This window comes from Eleutherodactylus coqui, chromosome 9, assembly GCF_035609145.1.
Source record: "Eleutherodactylus coqui strain aEleCoq1 chromosome 9, aEleCoq1.hap1, whole genome shotgun sequence".
Taxonomy (NCBI): domain Eukaryota; kingdom Metazoa; phylum Chordata; class Amphibia; order Anura; family Eleutherodactylidae; genus Eleutherodactylus; species Eleutherodactylus coqui.
Window position 1 is genome coordinate 19,085,892 of NC_089845.1, and position 21,554 is coordinate 19,107,445.

The 21,554-nt window shown below is 50.9% G+C and overlaps 2 protein-coding genes across 3 annotated transcripts in view; one reads left to right on the forward strand and one right to left on the reverse strand.

Annotated features, from left to right (window-relative positions):
- The window catches only part of C9H5orf22 (chromosome 9 C5orf22 homolog), a 42,211-nt gene extending 37,251 nt beyond the window's left edge, over window positions 1–4,960 (reverse strand). Inside the window, exon 1 of one of the 2 annotated variants that reach the window (XM_066579185.1) lies at window positions 4,620–4,960. In XM_066579185.1, coding sequence (XP_066435282.1) covers window positions 4,620–4,700 — 81 coding nt within the window. In that variant the 5' untranslated portion in view covers window positions 4,701–4,960. The remainder of the gene's footprint in view (window positions 1–4,619) is intronic. The other variant, XM_066579184.1, reaches the window with a different exon arrangement.
- A 146-nt stretch (window positions 4,961–5,106) lies between these two features.
- Window positions 5,107–21,554, forward strand: part of DROSHA (drosha ribonuclease III) — a 263,840-nt gene continuing 247,392 nt past the window's right edge. The window contains exons 1-4 of the mRNA XM_066579186.1: window positions 5,107–5,163; window positions 10,507–11,366; window positions 14,183–14,254; window positions 17,718–17,955. Coding sequence (XP_066435283.1) covers window positions 10,510–11,366; window positions 14,183–14,254; window positions 17,718–17,955 — 1,167 coding nt within the window. The 5' untranslated portion in view covers window positions 5,107–5,163; window positions 10,507–10,509. The remainder of the gene's footprint in view (window positions 5,164–10,506; window positions 11,367–14,182; window positions 14,255–17,717; window positions 17,956–21,554) is intronic.

The window sequence follows — 21,554 nt, forward strand, 5'->3', positions numbered from 1 at the left end:
CGCGCGCGCGATACATCCGTGGGAGCCCCGCCTTAGGAGGGTGTGTGTGTGTGTGCGCGATACATCCGTGGGAGCCCCGCCTTAGGAGGGTGTGTGTGTGTGTGCGCGATACATCCGTGGGAGCCCCGCCTTAGGAGGGTGTGTGTGTGTGTGCGCGATACATCCGTCGGAGCCCGGCCTTGGGAGGGTGTGGGTGGGTGTGCGCGCGATACATCCGTGGGAGCCCGGGCGTGCGTGCGTGCGTGATACATCTGTGGGAGCCCGGCCTTAGGAGGGTGTGTGTGCGCGCGCGCGATACATCCGTGGGAGCCCAGCCTTAGGAACACAGTAATAACACTGAGGACAGATAATGATGTCACCTGCAGTCCTATGTAACAGTATAGATAACACACAGTGATAACACTGAGGATAGATGATGTGCTGTAGTACAGATGCCACCTGCAGTCCTATGTAACACCACAGAGAACACAGTGATAACACTGATTGAGGATGTACTGTAGCACAGCAGATGTCACCTGCAGTCCTATGTAACAGACTTTACCGCACTTTTATTCTTTACAGCAGTCTTTTATATTCAGTCTAGTTCCTGGTTTTGTGCTGTAGACCGCCGTCGTTCTCCAGTAAAGTAGCCCGCTGTTTCTAGAAAGAATTAATTGTATCCATTGACCCCCATGGAGATAGCGGCCTCCACCAGCCGCGGTCTCAGGTAAGGCAGATGGCTTTCGGACAGATTACTAACATTAGTGGAGGTTTTACCGTATATTGTTTTAGTGTAAGCTGTTTTTCGAGCGTTGGAACGCCTTTGGGCCAGAACAGCAGGCATCCGTATGTAAGCGCTGGTCGGGGAGCGCAGGAAGCCTTAGGAAGACATTTAATTCTGGCCTGACCCATTGCAATTGTGTTGGCCTGCTGCAGACAGACAGGACACACCGAGAGGGGGTATAGACAGGCGTACGCACCCGGCGGGAGGGAGGTATACACAGGCGCACGCAATCGGGGGGAGGGGTGTATACACAGGCGCACGCACCCGGCGGGAGGGAGGTATACACAGGCGCACGCACCCGGCGGGAGGGGGGTATACACAGGCGCACGCACCCGGGGGGAGGGGGGTATACACAGGCGCACGCACCCGGGGGGAGGGGGGTATACACAGGCGCACGCACCCGGGGGGAGGGGGGTATACACAGGCGCACGCACCCGGGGGGAGGGGGGTATACACAGGCGCACGCACCCGGGGGGAAGGGGGGTATACACAGGCGCACGCACCCGGGGGGAGGGGGGTATACACAGGCGCACGCACCCGGGGGGAGGGGGGTATACACAGGCGCACGCACCCGGGGGGAGGGGGGTATACACAGGCGCACGCACCCGGGGGGAGGGGGGTATACACAGGCGCACGCACCCGGGGGGAGGGGGGTATACACAGGCGCACGCACTCGGGGGGAGGGGGGTATACACAGGCGCACGCACCCGGGGGGAGGGGGGTATACACAGGCGCACGCACCCGGGGGGAGGGGGGTATACACAGGCGCACCACCCGGGGGGAGGGTGTACACAGGAGCACACCCTCGGGGGGGATTACACAGGCGCACGCACCCGGGGTAGCCCGGCCTTAGGAGGGGTGTGTGTGTGCGATACATCCGTGGGAGCCCGGCCTTAGGAGGGTGTGCGCGCGCGCGCGATACATCCGTGGGAGCCCGGCCTTAGGAGGGTGTGTGCGCGTGCGATACATCCATGGGAGCCCGGCCTTAGGAGGGTGCGCGCGCTGCGCGCGATACATCCGTGGGAGCCTGGCCTTAGGAGGGTGTGGGTGTGTGTGTGAGATACATCCGTGGGAGCCCGGCCTTAGGAGGGGGGGGGGGGGGTGTCTGTGTGTGTGTGATACATCCGTGGGAGCCCGGCCTTAGGAGGGTGTGTGTGTGTGTGTGTGTGTGTGTGTGTGTGTGTGTGTACACGATACATAAAAAAAACAAAACAAAAAAACAACACAGTAAATACGCAATTACACGCGTGATGCTAAGTGTGTGCGGTTTTAATGCACGTTGCTCCACAGAAGTAAAAAAAAGAAGGCTTGTGACATGTCTGTTGTTACTGCACAAAAATACACAGGCAAATAGGCACGAAACCGCAGCTCTGCCCGCAGGTCATGTGACCACGGCCCAATTACAGTAAAACCTCTACTAGCACTGACATCTACTAAGGCCGTTTTTTTTGTCAAAATGTTGTGTCTAGTAACATTGGTTGCCTGTAATAACAGCGGTGTGTGCCGGCCCAGGGGACCGTGCTGCTGGACCCACCGGCTGCTGCTGCTAATGCAACCCACCCATCATCATCGGTGGCGGGATATACACCAGTACTGTACCAGTGTAGTCCAATGTAACGGTACAGAGAACACAGTGATAACGTTGAGGACAGATAATGATGCCACCTGCAGTCCTATGTAACACCACAGAGAACACAGTGATAACACTGATTGAGGATGTACTGTAGCACAGCAGATGTCACCTGCAGTCCTATGTAACAGACTTTACAGCACTTTTATTCTTTACAGCAGTCTTTTATATTCAGTGTAGTTCCTGTTGTGCTGTAGACCGCCGTCGTTCTCCAGTAAAGTAGCCCGCTGTTTCTACAAAGAATTAATTGTATCCATTGACCCCCATGGAGATAGCAGCCTCCACCAGCCGCGGTCTCAGGTAAAGCAGACGGCTTTCGGACAGATTACTAACACTAGTAGAGGTTTTACCATATATTGTTCTAGTGTAAGCTGTTTGAACGCCTTTTGGCCAGAGCACCAGGCATCCGTATGTAAGCGCTGGTCGGGGAGCGCAGGAAGCCGTAGGAAGACATTTAATTCTGGCCTGACCCATTGCAATTGTGTTGGCCTGCTGCAAACAGACAGGACACACCGAGGGGGGGTATAGACAGGCGCACGCATCGAGGGGAGGAGGGGGGGTATAGACAGGCGTACGCATCGAGGGGAGGAGGGGGGGTATAGACAGGCGTACGCATCGAGGGGAGGAGGGGGGGTATAGACAGGCGTACGCATCGAGGGGAGGAGGGGGGGTATAGACAGGCGTACGCATCGAGGGGAGGAGGGGGGGTATAGACAGGCGTACGCATCGAGGGGAGGAGGGGGGGTATAGACAGGCGTACGCATCGAGGGGAGGAGGGGGGGTATAGACAGGCGCACGCATCGAGGGGAGGAGGGGGGGTATAGACAGGCGCACGCATCGAGGGGAGGAGGGGGGGTATAGACAGGCGCACGCATCGAGGGGAGGAGGGGGGGTATAGACAGGCGCACGCATCGAGGGGAGGAGGGGGGGTATAGACAGGCGTACGCATCGAGGGGAGGAGGGGGGGTATAGACAGGCGCACGCATCGAGGGGAGGAGGGGGGGTATAGACAGGCGTACGCATCGAGGGGAGGAGGGGGGGTATAGACAGGCGTACGCATCGAGGGGAGGAGGGGGGGTATAGACAGGCGCACGCATCGAGGGGAGGAGGGGGGGTATAGACAGGCGCACGCATCGAGGGGAGGAGGGGGGGTATAGACAGGCGTACGCATCGAGGGGAGGAGGGGGGGTATAGACAGGCGTACGCATCGAGGGGAGGAGGGGGGGTATAGACAGGCGCACGCATCGAGGGGAGGAGGGGGGGTATAGACAGGCGTACGCATCGAGGGGAGGAGGGGGGGTATAGACAGGCGTACGCATCGAGGGGAGGAGGGGGGGTATAGACAGGCGTACGCATCGAGGGGAGGAGGGGGGGTATAGACAGGCGTACGCATCGAGGGGAGGAGGGGGGGTATAGACAGGCGTACGCATCGAGGGGAGGAGGGGGGGTATAGACAGGCGTACGCATCGAGGGGAGGAGGGGGGGTATAGACAGGCGTACGCATCGAGGGGAGGAGGGGGGGTATAGACAGGCGTACGCATCGAGGGGAGGAGGGGGGGTATAGACAGGCGTACGCATCGAGGGGAGGAGGGGGGGTATAGACAGGCGTACGCATCGAGGGGAGGAGGGGGGGGGTATAGACAGGCGTACGCATCGAGGGGAGGAGGGGGGGTATAGACAGGCGTACGCATCGAGGGGAGGAGGGGGGGGGTATAGACAGGCGTACGCATCGAGGGGAGGAGGGGGGGGGTATAGACAGGCGTACGCATCGAGGGGAGGAGGGGGGGTATACACAGGCACACGCACCCGCGGGGGGTATACACAGGCAAGGGGGGGGGATTACACAGGCGCACGCAGCCAGGGGGGGGGGGGTACACACAGGAGGGGGGCTATACACAGACGCATGCACCCGGGGGGTGAGTATACACAGGCGCACGCACCCGGCTGGGGGGGGGGGATACACAGGCGCACGCACCCGGCGGGAGGGAGGTATACACAGCCGCACACACTCGGGGGGGGGGGGGGGGAGTATATACAGGCACACACACACTCAGGGGGGTATATACAGGCACACACTCAGGGGGGGGGTGTGTGTTATATACGGCGGTATCTCCCAGCGCCCCTGTTATGATTATCAGCTGTAATAGAGACACAAGCACAACACTGAACAGCACTGGGCCTCCGTGGATGCTGGTGGGATGAGGTGGCGCCCCCTACAGTACGTACATCATGGTGGTCCTCCACCACCCACACCGGCAGCTCCGGGTATCTCCTCATACGAGGCCCCTGCGCCGCCCGCGCACTCATCTCCACACAGCGGACGCCGCGGCCCTGGACAACCTTCACTGCTTCCTCCACACCGGAGCTGTGATTGGTCAGGACCCCCGAATCACCACCTGAGCGCTTCTTGCACGGCCAGTCGCCATGTTCGCTAAGGGCAAAGATACACCAATAAGGGCATTTTGCGCCCACGCCCCCTGGTGTTCTGGGACAGAGCTCGCCCTGGGATATTACTGTCCTCTAATTATCACCAGTTTATATCTTGCCGCTAAAATTCGCACATAATATACGGCATGCTAAACTAAGGATTTGCCCTTAAGAAAGATGGCGGCGTCTGTATTGGTGGCGTTCATTGGTTCTTTTTCGTCAGGGGTGTGATTGGCACAGCGCGTCACCAATTGGCATGTCGGGTTGCTCCACGTGACGTTGGAGAGTTGAGCGGCGGTGGGCGGGACATCCCGTTGCTGCGCTGCAGGTTGTTCCTGTGTAGGTGAGTGTGATGTAGTGTGTGGCCCCGGGAGCTCTGTGCGCCGCGGTGTCTGACCGCCCGGTACCCGCGCCTCACGGGGTGCTCTGTGCCGGCAGCCGCTCAATCATCCTGTCAGTCTGTAGTGGGGCCCCATGTTGGGCCCCGGGGTCTATGAGGAGTGTGTGTAAGGAGGCGGACATGGAGGCGAGATGTGGCGTATGTTGCGCGGCGCGGTCTGTTATATCCGCAGCAAAAACTGCGCCACAGTCTGTGTCCGCGTGTGACCGGCTCCGCCTCCTCGGACCGCGTGGATCGGCTCCGCCTCCTCGGACCGCGTGGATCGGCTCCGCCTCCTCGGACCGCGTGGATCGGCTCCGCCTCCTCGGACCGCGTGGATCGGCTCCGCCTCCTCGGACCGCGTGGATCGGCTCCGCCTCCTCGGACCGCGTGGATCGGCTCCGCCTCCTCGGACCGCGTGGATCGGCTGCAGCGCTTTCTTTGCGAATTTCGCCCCGGATTTTCTGCTGCAGTAATCGTCGTTATTCCCGCCAGGTGTGACGCCCCCTCAGGCCGCGCTTAGCGGGTCGGACTGTGACCTGCTTACCCCCACCCTGTGTTGTGGATCACCGCGGCGGCTCGCCGTCCATCATGCGCCATTGTATTTCCCGCGCTCACTTAGCGATGCCGCAGGTACCCGCATCCACTGCTCATTGTGAATGGGCTGCGTGTCGTCCGCCATCACTGGAGGCCGTCCGTGCCGATTCTGCGGCAGAATAGAGCGCGCCGCGACTTGTCCGCTCGTGGAATACACGGCTCATATCCGCCAATGTGAAGGGGAAATCGCAAATACACGTTCTTCCAGACGCCCGGATCCAGCGCGGTGTGTCCGTAAAGGGCGCGTTTAACCCCTTAGTGACGGACTATACTGACCTGGTGAACAGGCTGTGGACCCGCACGCACTCCTCGTTATGGCGGACGGCCCGGCTCCTGCCCTCGGACGCGCTGATAAACGCTGCTTATGTATTTTCAGGCTTCCTTCACATTTGCGATGTTGAAATTAAAACAGATGGCGGCGTGCTCGGGCGTTCTGCGGTTCTCTTCTCCCGTGTTTCCCCGGTGAGCCGCCTCTTTATCGCACCGCGGAGCGCAGACTTACGGTTTTTCACACGATGCGTTTTTTCATTAGTAAGTCTTGCCTTTTGTGCGCGATGGTCAGCCATGTTTAAGCGGGAAAAAGCAGCGCTGTCGCACAAAATGGTGATCGGGAGTGTGAAGGAGCCGTAGCTGTCACGTGCGAAGAAACCGCAGAGCGCGGCAGATTAACCCCTTACTTGCCACCATCCAGAACACTTGCAGAATATAACCAGATGACGGGAGGCGCTGTCACCCGTTGGCAAGCCGCAGTGCCATCACAGGGTACTAACGGGTTCCCATAGCAGCCGGACGGAGTCCTCCCTGTCTGCCATGTAACTCCGCCTCCTAGGCCCCGCCTCCTGCAGGGTGTAATGGGCTGCGATCGAAGGTCTAGGGCTCAGTCCCACGGCCGTATACCTACAACACTGCGCGTATTAGGCAGCGATTAGCATCGTGTGAGCCGGCCATCACCGCACACGGCAGCGTATCTCACGCGTGTGGCTCACGCACGCCGTCATGCCGTGTGACTAGTTCCTTTCTTTTTACTGCCCCATAGCGATGTTGCGTATTAAACGCCGCACATATACCACGTATTGCGCATGTACTGCTGCTAGAGCACAATAGGGCAATGCACGCGGCATACGCAGAGGAATAGCGCGCGCTGCCATCTCCCGGCACGTGTTGTGCGCAGTGTATACACACTAATGTGGATGGACCAATGACACTCTATATACCGTCACCGACCCCCTCACCGCGTGTGGCCACGCGTTATACGTGTAAATGAGCCCTGAGTAGAATGCAGTCCTTCAGGGACTAAAACTTGGGGCTCATTCACACGACCGTTTGCGTAAAACGCTACGTGGGTCACAGTTATACCGGCCTGTGTGAGGGCTGATGGGCCGGCTATCGCCACGTACGGCAGCGAGCATACTGCGCCTGACCGCGTATCTCACGCTCTCGGCTCTGTTTCGTCGCAGCATTATGGACGTATCGCTGCCCGCACGTAATGTATTGCCTGCAGACAGCATTGCTTACGCTGCCCACAGAGAAGTAGAGCGCGGTACGCGGTGAAGTAGAGCGCTGCCATCTCTTCCATCCATGTCTCTACTCATTAGTGTGAAGGCAGAACCGGATGGACATTGTCTTCATACTATGTTACTATATACCGTATCTTTCGCTTTATAAGACGCCCCCGATGATAAGACGCCCCCCGCTTTATAAGACGCCCCCCGCTTTATAAGACGCCCCCCGCTTTATAAGACGCCCCCCGCTGATAAGACGCACCTGGGTTTTAGAGGAGGAAAATAGGAAAAAAATATTTTGAACCAAAAAGTGGGCTTAAATATTTAATAAAATACCAGAATAATGTGTAAACATGAACAGCAGTCAGTCATCAGCCGCAGTAAGAACTGTTATTACTGTAATTAACAGATGAGCAGAGATTGTTATTTTAGAACAATACATCTAGTCATCAGGAAACCCCAAAACTCCTCCCTGCTGTCCGAACTCCTCCAGCTCAGTGACTCCCTATCACTGGTGTCAGCATCTTCATAAAGGACTCCATCCTCAGAACCCTCCAAGGCATTACTGAGGCCACATTATATGAAGGATCCTACAACCGTTTCCTCCTTCCCAGCCTGCCATGATGTTTTCCCCCACTCACAAACCTCAGTGATAGTGGGCCTTTTCCTCCGCCCAGTGGGTGTCCGGTCATGATTCCCTGCAGCCATCCACTTGTTCCACTCCTCTCGCATGAACACTTTAAATGGCTTGTTAATAGAAGCATCCCGAGGCTGCAGCTGGCTGGTCAGCCCCCAGGAATTACAGCTAGATGGGTCTTTGCTTTAAATATTTTTTTTGTGTTTTCACTGATATGTGCCCTAAACTGGTGAAGTACTAGCAGGGCAGGTGTCTTCAGAAGCCCTCCAGGGTGTCTGGACCACACTTTTTCGATCCATATTTTCATCCATCCATCCATCCATCCATCCTCATGAACATGGACGCCTCGTGGGATCGCCTCTTTTGGCATGCTTTTTCTTTTGAAGATTAGCATTGGTGGACGTTGGGTGCCATCTGCACTGCAGGACAACACAACCGTGTAATGTGTTCTCATGTCCTGAGGTTTTCACAGTTATGGATTTTGCACCTTTCAGTCCTGTTTGATGGAACATCACAGGTTATCAGGACTGCATCCATATCCCCAATCTGGCCGATTTCAAAGCCATTTTTTTTTCTTGCATCAATTACAAATTTATGAAAAGACACAATCTTGGCTTTATATTCTTTAGGCATTTTTTGCACAATCCTAGTTTTGGTGCGTAGCAAGGCCACATCTCCTCATGAGCCTGTAGCACCACGATGCGGATCCAGTGAAGTCCTCAATGCCTTTCCCTGCAGCAAGACGCTTGGCTTCAAAGATGATCATTTTTGTAGAGACTGAAGATCCGTTCTTCCTGTGACGCATTATCCACTCTTTCATTTCCACGTCTATCTGTGGCCATTTTGCAGTTCGCCCACGAAAAGTGTGCTTACTTCTATTTGCTTTTTGCAGCTCCTCCTCCTGTTTCCTCCATTCCTGTATCATTTTTTCAGTTGGAGGCGGCCCAAAATGTCTCTCAGCTGCCTGCTCCCATGTTCTTTGGCGTATTTCACTTCCTCCAGTTTAAAAGGGATTTTATATGCTAGTCGTTTCTGCTTTGACATCTTTCTAAAATTGGATGGATGCAGCAGGAGACTAAGGTAGCCGAAAGACCTGTCAGCACTTCCTCATAGGAGGAAGGGGTCAAGCTGATTGGTGGAGGAAGGGGAGCAACAGTTGTTCCCGCCGGCGCTCACCACCAATCAGCGGGCAGCAGTGCAAAGGAGAGAGAACTGATTCTGAGTTTCTTTGGCCGAATGTTCGCGTGATTGCGCATTAAACTTGCGATCGCGCGAACAAGCGGCACGTTCGCTCTATAAGAAGCACTGACTTTTCTCCCCCACTTTGGGGGGAAGAAAAGTGCGTCTTATAAAGCGAAAAATACAGTAATATGCAATTCGTATCCACGAGTGTGAAGGAAAATTTGAAAATGCATGCCCTTCAATGCCCGCGTTTTATCGCAGAGCTTCTGCCGATCGCGGAATCCGCAATTCAAATTGGTTTTGTGAGGCCAGCCTTACGAGGTCTCCAAAACTGCTCAACCAGATAAGTTTAACGACCGCAGATGCACCTTTTGATGGCCTGTATTGGCAACCTATGTGTCAAGCAGGGCAGTGGCTTGATAGACTGCCTGTCCAATAGCTGAATGATGTAATGTTATGGCACTATATCATTCTGCAGAAGCGATCAAAGCATCACAAGTTGTGGTCCCCCAGGGGGGCTGAGGAAAAAAGAAAAGTAAGAACAATAAAGTTTCACTAATTATTAAAAGAAAAGTACCGAAAGCCCCCTCCCCCACTTTTGCCATATTTGAAATAAAAAATCTAAATAATAAAACAAAAATGCATATTTGGTATCGCTGCGTCCGTAAAAGTCCAATTCGTCAAAGTAACTCATTATTTACTCCGCATGATGAATGTCGTCAGAAGAAAAAAAAGAGCGCCAGAAATTAGCTTTTTTCGTCACCCTGTCTCCAAGAACAAATGCACTAAAAAGCGATCAAAAAGTCACACATATTCCAAAATTGTACCAACAAAAACTCCAAGACGTCCCGCATGAAGTGCGCCCCACACAACTATGTAAACGGAAAAATAAAAGAGCTGTCGCACGCAGAAGATGGCGGCAGAAAATAATGTAAAAAAATAAAATATCTTTGAAAAAAAAAAAAAAGTACAGAAAAAAACCTCCAACTAAGTTTGGTATCGCAGTAATCGTACTGACCCGTAGAATAAAGATATCAGGTCATTTATGTTGCAGTTTGTGCGACGAAGAAGCAAGACGCACTGAGAGATGGCGGAATTTCATTTTTTCCCCATTGCACTCCACTTTTTAAAGTTTTTCAGTACATTATAGGGTACAGTAAATAGCGCCATGGACAAATACAACTCGTCCCGCAAAAACCGAGCCCTCATGCAGCGACGTCCATGGAAAAATAGAGGAGTTACGATGTTTTAAAAGGGCGGAGAAAAACGAAAATAGACAAACAACAAGCTTGGTCACTAAGGGGTTAATCCTAATACCCTGAAATCTATTTGTTTACTTACTTTCTACTGTTTTGAAATACACAATAGTCTTTCTTCTTCTGCCCTCAGGCAATGTCTCTACCAGCAGGAAGAGGAGGGCAGCCGGCGGCCAGAGGAGGTCAGACAGCTTCCATGCAGACCTACCGACCACAGAGTGTGAGGCCCACCCAGTTACAGCAGTCCTCTGGGCAGTACTCCTATGATACACAAAGTACTCCACCGCCTACGTTCTCCAGCCTTCCAAATACCAGCTATATGCCTCCAAGACCGGACTACATGTGTTACCCGCCACCCGTTACTCTGCCAACACAAAGTACAATAAGCCAGTGTCTGCCCAGGCCAACTTATCCTGTCAGGCAAAGTTACCCAATGCCACCTTGTTTCCCTCCCGTCCCTCCAGCTACACTCGGACCAAGTAATGCCCCGCCTGCTGGTCCTCCCACTGCACAAAGCACTTACTCTTACATGGTGCCTCCTCTAATGCCACCACCACCTATTATGCCCCCTCCCTTGCCTCATGTAGGCTACCAACCAGTATATCCTTCTGGGTACCCACCGCAATCTTTTCCACCACCGCCACCTCCACCCCAGCCAGTATCGAACTTCAGTAGCTACCAACAGAATTCAGCCTCTTTTCAGGGCAGCAGCCATTACCGACACACTAGTCACAGTCAGTACCCAGCGGAGAAACCACAGAGCGATCACAGGACACCAGATCGGGGTAAGCACTACGATGCCCATAGGCACAGAGAGTATAGCCATAGTGACAGACACCGTTCCGAAAAACACTGTGATCGAAGAGATCGTGGAAGGAGTCCTGACCGGACAAGAAGACAAGACAGCAGTCGGCGTAGATCGGAGTATGACTACAGTAGGACCCCATCTCATGGTAGGACCCCTCCACGACATGGAAGTTATGAACGGAACAGGTAAGCTTAGAATACCATTCATTAAAGTTGTAGTTTGTACTTTTGGATGATGGAAGTTTCGTTTTGTTTTAGCCACTTCCTTATAAATGACTAATTGTACCTGTTTGTAAGGTAATTGTAATTGTGTTTAGCTTTATTCTCTTTATGTAAAGGGAAATCATAATACAGTGTTTCCCCGAAAATAAGACGCTGTCTTATATTAATTTTTGCCCGAAAAGAGGCACTGTGTTTTTTTTTTGGGGGGGGGGGGGGGGGGGGTGCTTATACTCACCTGGCTCGCGGCGTCTGAGTCCCTCGTGCTGGTCTCCGGCTCTGCAGCAGGCTTCCATGTCCTTTGCGCTGACATATCACTCTCTTTCTGGTGATGGGACTTTGAATACCCCGCCTCCAGCAAGCGAGTGCTGTGATTGGATCATGAGCGCCGCTAGCTCAGCAAATCATAGCTTACGCTCAACAGTGACATCATTCACCAAATGGTTGTGAATGATCGAACGCTGGCTCTGATTCACAGCACTCACTTGCTGGAGGCGGGGTAATCAAAGCCCCATCACCTGAAAGAGAGTGATATGTCAGCGCAGGAGACACGGAAGCCTGCCGCAGCGCCGGAGACCAGCACAAGGGACTCGGACACCGCGGGCCAGGTGAGTTTTGATGTGCTTTTTTAATGTAGTGTAGCTAGGGCTTATTTTCATGGAAGGGCTTATATTTCAAACCTCCCTCGAAAATTGGGGTAGGGCTTATTATCGGGGAAACACGGTACATGTAAAAAAAATTTAATACACTAAATTCTTAAGAAATGAGTCCGCTTTAGGTCGTTTTCACATCTGCGCTGGAACTATGCTTGGAGGTTCTGTCGCAGATCCGGCACAAAATAGCAAAAGAAAAAGTACTGCATGCAGCGCTATTTCTTCCAGTAAATGCAGCTGAGTGGAAAGCTGGCAAACCCATTATAGTCAATGGCATCCGTTCTGCTGTTAGGTACCATCAGATGGCTCTGTTTGGCCAGGGGAATCCTCTTTCCTGCTTTCCGAACAGAACAGGAAAGCAGAACCCCCAATACAGATGTGAATATGGCCTTAGGCTGAATGCACACGGCAGGGTCGGATTCTGACTGCGAGATCTCACAGTGGAATCGGACCCTGCGCCCCGGCGGTGACCCCCGCGTATCTGTGCGATGTCTTCTTCTCTGTGCTGCGGATCTGCAGGCTGGCATGCTGCCGCACATGCGCAGTGCAGAGAATGTCGCGCCAGCGATGATGCGGATCCGCAGTGATTTCGAACTTGACATTTAGGGATCGCCGTGGGATGGACGGCTTCCATTGACTACACTGGAAGCTGTCCGTGCAAGGCCCGCACTAGAATAGGACATGCTGCAATTTTCACACCGCGAGCGGAAAATAGAAGTTTATTTTCGCTTGTGGACATGGAAAAGCGTTCTGCAAAGCATGTCTATGGGCAGTATTTGCTGCGGGATCTGGAGGCGAACGCCCACTCCGGATCCCACAGAGCAAATACGTCCGTGTGCATTGAGCCTTATTTGGAGCATTGTATGGGGTTTGTAGAAAAGTCCTGCCGATCACTAATGGTTTCTAGAGCCAAGTGAAGCATTGCCATGACCCAGGGGGTGGCAACTTGTGAGTCTGTTCCATTAGTTTGATGTTGCTGACCGGTGCTGTGATGTAGTTTTTCAGGTGTGTGATGTGTGTCGGGTCCAAAGTCCCCTTGTAGCACTAGCCTAAGACATAGTATGATGCGCAAGCCGTGTCTGTCGTGTTTAACCTGTACATATGGTATATACTGCCTCCCCTGACTCACATCAGGTGGGAGCAGAAGATGCCATCACTGTCATCTGTGTTTAACTCTTCCAGCTCGTACAATTGTCTCCATAATATAGGACTGCTAGCGGCAGGAGGGGGGGGGGGGGGGGTCTGGGAAAGGCATGGGAGCTCTGGATGTGACTATACTGCGTAGGGGGCTCTGAATGTGCTGTGACAACTTGGGGGTTGTTAGCTCATTGGATCACCATCTTTCCTCCGCTAGATGGATGGTCGCACAGCAGTAAACTGCGTCCAGGCCAGAAGTGCAGTAGAAACGTTGTAATCCGTCCTTTATTGTAATCAGCAGCAATCCTAACACAATCTTCACACAGTTACTCATCATCGCGCTCACAAATAACCTCATGGTTGTCTGACTGCTAAATAACAGATGACCTGCTCTAATCCTGTCCAGCTCACAGGCCTGGTGCCTTAAGACCTAGCATGAACGTCCAACACCTCATACCCTCCCAGGGTCACCACCTAGGGGCCGTCCTCTCCTGCCAGGCTCGTGGCTGTTCAGCCGGCAAGAGCTCACCCTCTAAGTCTCTCCGTGGACCTCTCTTTGGGTCTCAGTGGACCAGAATGTGGACAAACGGCTCAGCAACAAGGGGGTATTTCGGTATTGCAGCTGCCCCCAACCAGGTGTTGATTAATTAGGCACAGAAGCCCCTTCCCTGGCACAGTTCTCCTCATCCCACCAGCCCGTAAGCCACCCAATGGCCACCACTGCATGCCTACAGTGTATACTAGGGCACAGCTCTGTATATTATATTGGAGGGACGCCCAACTGTAGATGTGTAGATAATTCCGGGGATCTGTGTAGAGTATACGGGGGGCACTCTGGATTTGTCCTTCACACTACAGTAAGTCTGTATTATAACATTATGTATGTATTTAGATGTTGACTACAAGATGTCTTACAGTATTTCTCCGCAGTGTCTTTGTATATCCATGTAGACTATTCGGCTAATGCCAAGCATTGTTTCTCCCCCTATAAAGGGATCGGCACAGGCATCGGGAGAGCCGAAGGTCACAAAGTCCTGACAGAAGTTATAGGAAGAGGCCAAAAAGGTGAACGGTGCTGCTTTATTTAACACTTAACTTTTTTTATGTACTCTATACCATATATAGCATGTAGAATATAATAAGTGTGTACTTGCCGAGCACAGCGCTCACTTGCTGGACCCCAGCGCAGTCTCTGCAATCAGTTTCAGATGGGTACTTTTGTATTTTACATTTTCAGCCACATTACATCAAACAACAAGTTTCCATCAACCTATGGCGGCATTCAGACGGTGCCTAACGCTTTGTGCCTCTTTGCATTTTGGATTTCTGTCTGAATCGCGAAACAGTTTTTGGATTGCACCCTGAAAGTAATATTGAGCTAAAAGGGAATCTGTTAGGGCCCCATAGGTGCTGTGGCTGCGAGCAGCACGGCGCAGGGATACACACTGATCTCAGCGGCCTGTCACTTCTACCTGTCCGTTCAGTGGTTTTTACCGTTTAATGGTTTTGCACACTTTACTTTTGAAGTTTTGCGGCCCATGGAGCAGTCCAGTGTAACTCGTGTACCTTCGTGTATGCACAATCCCCCTGCCCTCCTCCTCCCTCCAGATGCCGATTGGCAGGTCCTTTACGGTTATTGTGCCTATGGAGAAACCTGTCAATCCACGTCCGCAGGAAGGAGGAGGAGGGCAGAGGGAGCATGCTTACATGAATATGCACAGCATAAGCTTCCTAAGAATCATCTGAGGCTGTAAAGTTATGAAAGTAAGATTTGTAAAACCACTAAATTAATTGGTATGAATGACAGACCACTGAAATCCGCCTCAGTCACTGTACTGTGCTGCCTGCTGTCAGGCAACTTTGGGGACCTTCAAGGGGTTTTGTCGTTAAAAAAAAAAACTCTGTACTTGTCTATTCGTTCCCAGACAGTCTTCTTACCAGATCTTCTGGCTCCTCCAGTCCCTGAGTCACGTCACCTCCAGCCAGCATTCTCCTTCTTGCAGGTCAGTGTGCCCGGTCTAGCAGGGAATACCCCTCCTTGGCAGCCTGCTTTAGTGCACATGTGCCGTGTATCGCCGCTAGTGGTCGTATAGGGGTAGTGAACGCCACGTCACTAGTGACTGGGTACACTGACCTGCAGGAATCAGAATGCTGAGAATGTACATAATGTCAAAGGAAGAGGAGGATCTGGCCGGCTTGCAGTGAGGGGATCCGGGGGACTGGAGGAGCCAGGAGAAGAAGATGCGGTAAGAAGACTGCCTGGGGAGGAATAGGTAAGTATAGTTAGCAGCCTATCACTACTTGCCACTAGGGCACCAATCACAGTGGTCCTACATAGCGATCGCTGTGATTGGTCAGTCAGCACTGTGTCAGATTTATGACAACTGTCTTAAAGAAAAAGCTGTCCTTTTTTGCAACCAATCGCTGCACAGCTTTCATTTCATATTCTGTCTTGAAATTGAAAGGTGCTTTTTAATTTGTTGCTGTGTGTAAGAAAGACAGGGTTCATCTGACCGTTGTCATAAATGGGCTCCAGTAACTGCAGGGCACGGAGCGTGGTCAGAGTGCTGGTCATGTGCAGAATACAAAGGCTACAGAACTGGAGGTCAATGATATAGTGATGAAACATAAGAGGGAGCGGAGCGTGTACTTGTGAGCTTCAACGTCTGTAAACCCATGTTCTGCTTTGGGAATTTTATTTTCTCTTCTCCTCCCTTTATTCTATACAAGTGAGTGAGATTGATTGATCCCTGACGGGTCTGAGAGGTGCAGCCAGTCCACGAAACCTCACACCTTCCCAGGAGGATGTGCAAATACATAGAGTAATGCAGGAAAAAAGTGGTAGTAGGCGCAATCCCTTTCCTTAAAGAGGCATGAGACTTATTTCTAAGCTCGGTGACTCTGTTTTTATTAAGAATCAATCCAGCGCACGATAGACGTGTTTTGGGGGTCGTTGCGCCCCTTCCTCAGTATTTTCGCTGGGGACACAATGCACATATAATGCGGAATATGTTGACAAATAGGGGGTAATTATATAAAATGTAATTAGGAGCATTAAACTCTGACAAGTCTCACAGCGCCTGCGCAAAGCCTTTACAGGGGTCCGCTCTGCTTCTTGTGGCGGGGGGGGGGGGGGGGGGGGGGAGGACTGCTGAGCTCCGGGTGTCTGTTTCCCGCGTCTTTTTAACTGGCATCCTGGCATTGAGGAGGAGCAGCTCCAGCGGTACCAGCTGGTGAGCTATCTACACCGCCAATACAAGCTACTCTGCACTTCAGGCCTCACACCATCCAGAATATATCACAGTCTTTTGTAGATTCTGTCTTTATATATTGATACATTTTATACTGATTATTCTTATGTTTTAATTTTAAACTTATTTGAATAATTAAGTGTCTTAAATGTATTTTATTTTTGGCAAAAACTGCAGTTTTCATTATCCAATAATGCTGGATATTTTAGATATTCGTTCCATGTATCTAATTATATTGCTATATATATGGACCTGCAATTCATTAGCTCAATTATTAAATTGGAAGCGATGTCCTTAATTATTTAATTATTTGATTTATTTGCTTATTCTTCTTTCTTCTACTTATTTCTTTTAGCTTTTTTATCTTTATGAATTAAATCTGATATAATTACCCCCCTACTTGTCTACATAGTCCTCATTAGATGTACATTGTGTTCCCAGCTAAAATACTGAGGAAGGGGCGCAACGGCCACGAAACGCGTCTATTGTACGCTGGATTCAATCCTAATAAAAACAGAGGAGTCAAGCTTAGAAATATGTCTTGTGTCTCTTTAAGAAAAGGGATTGCGCCCAAGACCAATCTTTTTCCAACATTATGGCCTCATGTCCACGGGCACGCATGTGTTCCAAGTGGGGCATCCCGCAGCCATGAGGCCTAAAAAATATTTTCTTACCTGTCTGGAGCCGGTGGGGATCTTCTCCATCCATGGCGGATCTTCTTTCTTCTGCACTGCGGATGTGCTCGGCGTGCCACACGTACAAGCAGTAATTTATTTATTTTTTTAACGCCTGCTTTCCCGCCGATGCTCAGCACATCCACAGTGTCAGCTGCGGGTGTGCCGCGGATCGGATGGCTTCCATTGACTTCAATGGAAGCCGTCAGAGTGGGATCCACAGAAAAATTGAGTATGCTGCGTTTTTTTTTTTGTTTTTTTTTTTCACGCGCATGCCATCCACCCGCCGGGAAAAAATGACATCCACATGCTTTTAATTATTTTGCGGACACTAATGCATCCCTAAGGGCGGCTTGATTTTCGGATCTCCCACAAATCAGATCCTCTGCACATTGGGCCTCATTCACATGTTATAGTGATGGACTTCTGAACAAAAAAGACCCGGGTGCTTCTTTAAATAACAAAATATCGGAACCATCCGCTGTTTAGTGAAGCGCAGTCGGGGATTTACTTATATGTCGTGTCACCAGAGACCTTATAGTGTTTATGGTGAAATTCTGATGTTTGATTAGAAGAATAACACGTTTATGATATGTATTCTAGTTCCTCCCCCAGTAGAGACCGTAAGAGAGCAAGATGGGAAGATGAAGACAAAGAAACCACCTCCGAAAGTTCGTCGTCGCGCAAGGAAAATAGTTACACGTTGTTGAAAGACAAGGAACTTGTGGATGAGAGTCCGCTGGACAAGAATGATGAGGAAGATGAAGATCTGCTGAAACCCGTGTGGGTCCGCTGCACCCATTCTGAAAGCTACTACTCCAGTGATCCGATGGACCAAGTAGTGAGTAGTGACCTGAACAAGTTGCTTGTCTGTACTGAAGCCTGGATGCCGTACGGTTTAATTATGGAACTGATTTAGTACTGAAAATGGGCCAGTTTTCTGGCATAAATTTGTGTCACTGCTCTGCACCCCTTTTATGAAGGTTTAGACACCTTTTTATCGCCAAGTCCAAAGAAGGGGCGTGACTGCGTGGGGAGGAGGGCGTGGCCTAATGTGACCTTCCCTACCAAAGTGCACCAAAGGTTTTCCACAAAAGCTTTTAAAATAAAAAAACCCTACTAATTGGTAATATAAATTTTAAACTAAACCGCCTAAATATACACTAGACTTAACCAGCTATAGCCATTTTGATAAATTTGGTGCATTTTAACCCTTCACTGCATGAACTTCCAAAACCCTGACAAAAATTGTTCTATGTAATCTGCAACTGACCAACTATGCCTGAAAACCACGTAATAATACCATGCAGTGTCTCATATCTGTTACACCATGCAGTAGGGAGGCAGAACCATTCCCTTTGGAAATGTGTACTGTTATATATATATATTTATATCCTACAAAATGCAGTGAAGGGCAGGATCTAACTATTAGGCCGGGCTCATAGGGGGTGTAAGTGCATTTCTGCCACATGAATACACTGCGTGTTTGCACACACGAAATCACATTAATTTTGTGCATATATGAGCAAAAAATCAGCAGGTTTTTACATGTCATGGGATTTATGGAAGCCAATTGCTTTCAGTGGGCTCTTGTGATGTCCTAATCGATGTGTCGTGTTGCAGAATTATTTCATGCAATCGCACGTCGCATGAAAAAATGCGCTAATATAACTATAACCCCTTAGAAATGAATGGGTCCTTTTCACTGCATTTCACGCATGCAGAATGTGTAACGCACGGCGCAGAATGTGTAACGCACGGCGCAGAATGTGTAACGCACGGCGCAGAATGTGTAACGCACGGCGCAGAATGTGTAACGCACGGCGCAGAATGTGTAACGCACGGCGCAGAATGTGTAACGCACGGCGCAGAATGTGTAACGCACGGCGCAGATACACTGGTGGGAGCCGATTCCAGGACACGTAAATCTGACCCAATTCTTTCCTATTTTTTGCTTTTCTGTACAAACACTAATTGTCTGCTGCCTTCCTATTTTCTGTTGGTTTGGGCTGATCCACTCCTGAGATGTGCCGGGGTTAACCCTTCGTGCACGCTGAATGACCGTAAGGGAAGTACTGCGCCGGTGTCTGGGCTGTCAGAATAGGCTCACTGGAAGCTTCCTAATGTATTCTCACAAGTGCAGTTACCTGTCTAATCCCAAACCTTAGTGTGAAGGGACCGGCGGAGCGTGGAGTAGCAGCACCCCAGCAGGCGGCTAATCGGAGACCTCCTCCTGTTGGGAGTGGACAGATAACTTGCTCCCATGGATGTTGTGAGAGTATATCAGGCAGGTGTATAATCAGATGCGAGGGTGATTGTAACTCTGGAACTGAGGTGATCTGCGCAAAAAGATCCTTCTCAGCCAGGCCTTTCAGTTTGTTTTTTACATAAGATTTACAAAGGTTAATTATTTTCACATCGCTTTTATTAGCACACTTTACTGCAGTGTAACCACAGACTGGAAGGACCACTAGACCGCTGGCGTGGGAAAACACGCTTAAAGCGTCCAGAAGTAGACTTATTAGACCCCATTTGAAGCACAGTATTGAGATTCATGCTGAGGATAGGTCATCCGTAGGAAAAGTCATCAATAGTTGAGTCTGGACTTAGGATCCCCGCCGATCAGTTGATTCCCAGGCCCGCTGTCAACGTTGCACAGACCCTGTTTGGTACTGCAAATTTAATTCAGTGAGAGCTGTGCCTACAGTACCAAACTGGGCCACTGCAATATGGACAGTGCTATCTGCTTCCAGCGCTGTCTGTTCCAACAATTGGCTATGGAATCAGCGGATCATCGGGGATCCCAAGCAGTGGACCCCTACAGATGAACAACTGAGGACCTATCCTGAGGATAGATCATCAAAAGTCCCAGATAACCCCTTTAAGTAAAGAAAAGAGGAGCCTTAAAGGGGTTGTCCCGCAAAAGCAAGTGGGGTTATACACTTCTGTATGGCCATATTAATGCATGTTGTAATATACATCATGCATTAAATATTGGCCATACAGAGGTTCTACACTTACCCCATCCGGTGCTGGCGTCCCCATCTCCATGGCGCCGACAGAAGCCGCCTTCTCCCTCAATTAGACGCACTTGCGCTGTCTTCTCTTATGCTCTGTTGAATGGGGCCGCTCCGGCGTGCTCGCCCCGGAGAGCTGGTCTGCGCATGCACAGAAGACCTGTACGGCGCGAGCACGCCGGAGCGGCCCCATTCAACAGAGCAGAAGACCGCACAGCGCAAGCGCGTCTAATCGAGGAAGAAGAAGGCTTCCGTCGGCGCCATGGAGACGGGGACGCCAACACCGGAGGGGGTAAGTGAATAACTTCTGTATGGCCAATATTTAATGCACGATGTATATTACAAAGTGCATTAATATGGCCATACAGAAGTGCTGAACCCCACTTGCTGCCGCGGGACAACCCCTTTAAGGCTGGGTGCATGCGGTGTTGATTTGCAGCAGACGTCCACAGCGGGCATTGGCCTGCAGATCGGCAACGGAAAGCCTGCCTCAAAACCCACAACACTTGGTGCGAATGTTGAAGCTGGTTTTATAGCGTATTTTGGGGAAGAATTCACTCCCTCATTGAGAAGAGTTTAGTTCTGCAGTGCAAACAGAAATAAAATTACCCCCCAGATTAAGATTACCCCCAACAACAACTAACACTAGATCTGACACTAGAATCTGGACTAGTGGGACCACGGGGGGCTTTATCCTCATAGCTCAACATCAGTCGCTCATCTCCTTGATGTAAATCCATATTTAGGACCGTGCGTGACTCTCCTCGTAGCTGCACAGTACGGGGAATGTATAGGAATGTGGAGGTGATGATATACATTCAGGTCGCCATGTTTGTAGTTTGGGAAATTGGTGGGAAGTATGAACTATAAGGGCATGTGGCCATCCAGCAGGAATCTCTTATAGCAAGAGTGCGGCTTCTGCTTCAAAGGGCATCATCATCATCCTTTCGTAAAGCAGCCGAATAAGTATGTTACCAAGAAGAAAATGTAATCCTCAGCCGTCCTTTCGCTTTCGATAACCAATATGTAATGGGTATTGTCTTTTTACATCTCTTACTACTTCATAAGCTCCTCAGAAGCGGCTGCTTCTTCTCTAGTGCCCTCCCAGTCAGTACATACAAACGCAACGGATGGGGAAATAGAATTCTAAAGCCTTGAGGTAATGTTTAGGGAGGACTGAAGGCAAGGCTGAACCTACCTATAAGCACAATAGGCTTCTGTCTAGCACAACAATTTACATATTTGTTATTGAGGTGCTGAGAGTGCTGCCCCCCGGAGGGCGCTACATCTTGGGAGAAGCACACTTCTGTTCTATTTTATAAAAACAGACAGACGTTTTAAAGCTGTGACTTGAGGCCCTTTTACATGCAACAATTATCGCTCAAAAGTCCTCTAACGGCTAAGAATGAGCGATAATCATTAC